Consider the following 3,484-nt stretch of genomic DNA (forward strand, 5'->3'; position numbering starts at 1 on the left):
ATAAGTATTCATGGACAAACTATGATCAACATCAGTCTGATTTACATCTTTTTCTTAGGCCTGCAGAGAAGTCCTGGCAGGCCCTGACGGCCCGCCACTGATTGATGTGTGTGTGTGTGTGTGTGTGTGTGTGTGTGTGTGTGTGTGTGTGTGTGTGTGTGTGTGTGTGTGTGTGTGTGTGTGTGTGTGTGTGTGTGTGTGTGTGTGTGTGTGTGTGTGTGTGTGTGTCCGTCCTCTCATGAACTTCTCGGCCGTAGTTCTTGATGTCAGCCACTAGGGGGCCAGAGGACTGTGGAGGGTTTGTTTACGTTTGTTGCAATGGCGACCATCACTGAGCTCAAGTGTGGTAAGCGTTCACCCTCCAGTATTATCATTATTTCGTTTAAGTTCTTATTACAGTCATAAATAAAATTCTATAGAGTTAGAAATCTCTGCACAGGACAGTCAGGCAGTACAAGCAATGCCAAGGTAATGCAATGAAAAGTGTTAAGTACAACTACATGAATGACTGCAAACCTCCCTCCATTCAAAAGTGTGGAAATCAATAAACCGAGTGGAAATAATTATGTGAATTGTATATAGTTTAGCACCTTTCTGCATCGATGACTGCTATATTTCAATCGGCTCGTATATAAAAGTGATTTAACGGACCCATTTAGAGTTGTTTTCTCTGCTTTTCCCTTTCTCGGTTGCTACTTAGCATTAGCTAACTAGCAGAGTTAGCCCATGCCTTGGGATACACATTGCGTATAAATGTTACAAATTTAGGTGTTCAAATATATTACGAATGTAAGAGTCGCCTCTATTTATTCTCACGTTTATGCAAGGAGAAGGTAATTGTGTCTGCAAATCTTGAAATTCTATCTTGAATGGTAAATTAGCTAATTAATGAATGGAGTTTGGCGTAACTTCGACAAACCTCAAACGAACTTTCGCTTTAAGTGACTTAGTGGATCATCATTCTCACTCTATGTTGGTGTTGTCCCGGTGAAATGGTGACTGTTGTAGCTGTGAGAGACACGCTGGAGTCCCGCGGGGTGCTGGGCCAGCTGAAGGCTCGGATCCGGGCGGAGGTGTTCAACGCCCTGGACCTGGAGGAGCACCGAGAGCCGCGGCCGCCTCTGTCCCACCAGAACCTGCTGATCAACGAGCTGATCCGGGAGTACCTGGACTTCAACAAGTACCGCTACTCCGCCTCGGTGCTCACTGCAGGTTAGTCCAAACATCCATTTGTGTTGCACCAATTCACCAAACGTATTATTTCGAACTTTAAATGGAAATTTGTAGGGAACATGCATCTGTGGGATGAGCAGCAGTGTTTGATATGTTAGTTGCACCCTCCCTTGCCAAATATTGTCTGACAACACCAAACAGCTTCTCTTATGTCCTCATTTTTGCTTTGACCATGTGCTGACAATCAGCAGCAATCAAATTAATTCACAGCCAAACACTCATATTCACACCCCTGGGAAATTTAAAGTCACCAGTTATCATCACTTGCATGTTTTTTTTTGGAATGTGGAAGGAAACTGGAGTACCTGTGGAAGGGAACAAACTCCTGCAAAATGATCATGTTCATCCCCACAGAGCCAAATCTATCAGGGACTTCCTGCAGCCTGGTGACCACCATGAAGCCGTTGTCGCTGTGCATTGTTCCCCCACACTATACTTAGGCTTCTGTTTGGTAAATTAATAAATAGTTAAATTCCCAATAGGTTCTGTTTCTTCAGACTTCAATCATGCAACCCACCAAACAACACTGGATGGGTCAACAGCACAGAGAAGCTGTTTGATAGCCCAACAAAGTTTGAGAGATTTTCAATGAGTGCAACCCACATTCTCGGCTCTGCTGCTCATCCCACAAATGCATGTTCCTTAGAAACCACACGCCATTTAAAGGGTAAATAAGTCTTGTTTGTTTTTTTTCAAAGATTATACAAGTCTGGCACAGTATTTTTTTAAATTATTATTATTAATCCATTCTAGACATGTTCAAACCCAAACAAAATACAGAGACAAACATAAAAAGAAAAAAAATCTATTTACATTAATATGACTTTACACACACACACACACACACACACTTACTGTACATACACATAGAAATACACTTTTACAAGTTTAACATGTCTGAAAAGGTTAGAAGTGAAGAAATTAAATTATATAATCCCATCCCTTCTCCAATATTTAATCACATTTTAGAATCATCCTGCCAGTGGTTTTTAAATTATGAGGGTCTGGTTGTGCCTTTACCCTGCATGATTTGTTTCCTCTGAATCTTTGAGAAGAAATCATAATAAAAAGAAATAAGTGAAGTGATAAATTATTCATTACGTCCAATTCAGAAGTGAATTCATTATGAGTGTAATAGAGACAAACTAAAGTGATTAAAATGGTTTCAATGCAAAAATCTGAAATTAATAACTAATTTTGTTAAAGCTCTTGTTATTTTTCTCAGAGTCGGGACAACCTGAAGCTCCGCTGGACAGACAGTTTCTGGCAAATGAGCTGAAAGTGACAGAAGACGCCAGCTCCAAGTCTGTGTAAGTGTGTGCATGCATGTGTGTGAAGCAGGATTCTGAATAGACCATTGTAGTCTGTAAGTAGGAGAAGAAAAGAAAGGACTTTGAGAAATCAGCATTTCTCTGAAACAAGCTTCTCACTGGTTTACATGTGGCCCAGCAGTTCGCATTCTATTAGCACTTCTGTGAACCTGGAAACACTAACAATACACTTGAATAATACATTTCAAATAGTTACTGGTTTATGTAAAAATGCATACATGGTAAAGTTGTTTTGTTTTTTCACTCTTTACTCTGCAGACCTCTGCTTTACGGTTTGGTGTCCCATTTCCTGAACAGCGGTGATGGAAAGGTTCCCCTGCGAGGCGCGGCTGCTGGCAGCTCAGCTCCTGGACCTGAAGTCTAGAATACGGTGATTCACTACACATGTTTTGCAGCTCGACCTGTTGCCCTATGAACAAAGTTTACCCTCGTTGTTCTCTGCAGGTAGTCCAACATTCAGTGGATCATTTCTAGAAAGCTGAATACACAAAATGATCATTTAATTCACTTTGTGTTCCCGCTTAGAATCACCAGTATTTCATTCTGTCGTTGGGTTAAGATTATATTTATGTTGTTTTTTTATATTGCATTTTGTAAATGTTTGATATTGTATTCTCTGTTTTAGTATTTTAAAATAAACGTTCTCTATTTGTAAGCCACTTTGAATCAAATGTTGTTTTTCCCGTTCACCACACGGTGGCAGTATCACCACAGATAAAGTTGAAGTCTGTATTGACTGTGACACTAAATGAGAAAGAGTGAAGGGATCGTTGGAGGGTGGTTCAGTGGGAAGAACTGTCGACCCAAAGCCTCATTCCTGGTTTGAACTGTATTGAGGTCTTTCTGCAGTTATCCACGACTTCCTCCTGTGATCTAAAGTTAATTTAACCCGATTCTCCAACCAAAAGTCAGATCATTTC

At 40.6% G+C, this 3,484-nt stretch overlaps 1 protein-coding gene across 1 annotated transcript; it reads left to right on the forward strand.

Annotated features, from left to right (window-relative positions):
* Positions 1-308: 308 nt before the first annotated feature.
* On the forward strand, positions 309-3,223 carry cep20 (centrosomal protein 20). Its single transcript, XM_080463547.1, has 4 exons — positions 309-346; positions 1,009-1,212; positions 2,459-2,543; positions 2,823-3,223. Exons 1-4 carry the CDS (start codon positions 319-321, stop codon positions 2,926-2,928), a joined length of 423 nt encoding a protein of 140 aa, XP_080319673.1. The 5' UTR covers positions 309-318; the 3' UTR covers positions 2,929-3,223.
* The last annotated feature ends 261 nt before the right edge of the window (positions 3,224-3,484 follow it).

The sequence above is a fragment of the Lipophrys pholis genome, assembly GCF_963383615.2.
Source record: "Lipophrys pholis genome assembly, chromosome: 5".
Taxonomy (NCBI): domain Eukaryota; kingdom Metazoa; phylum Chordata; class Actinopteri; order Blenniiformes; family Blenniidae; genus Lipophrys; species Lipophrys pholis.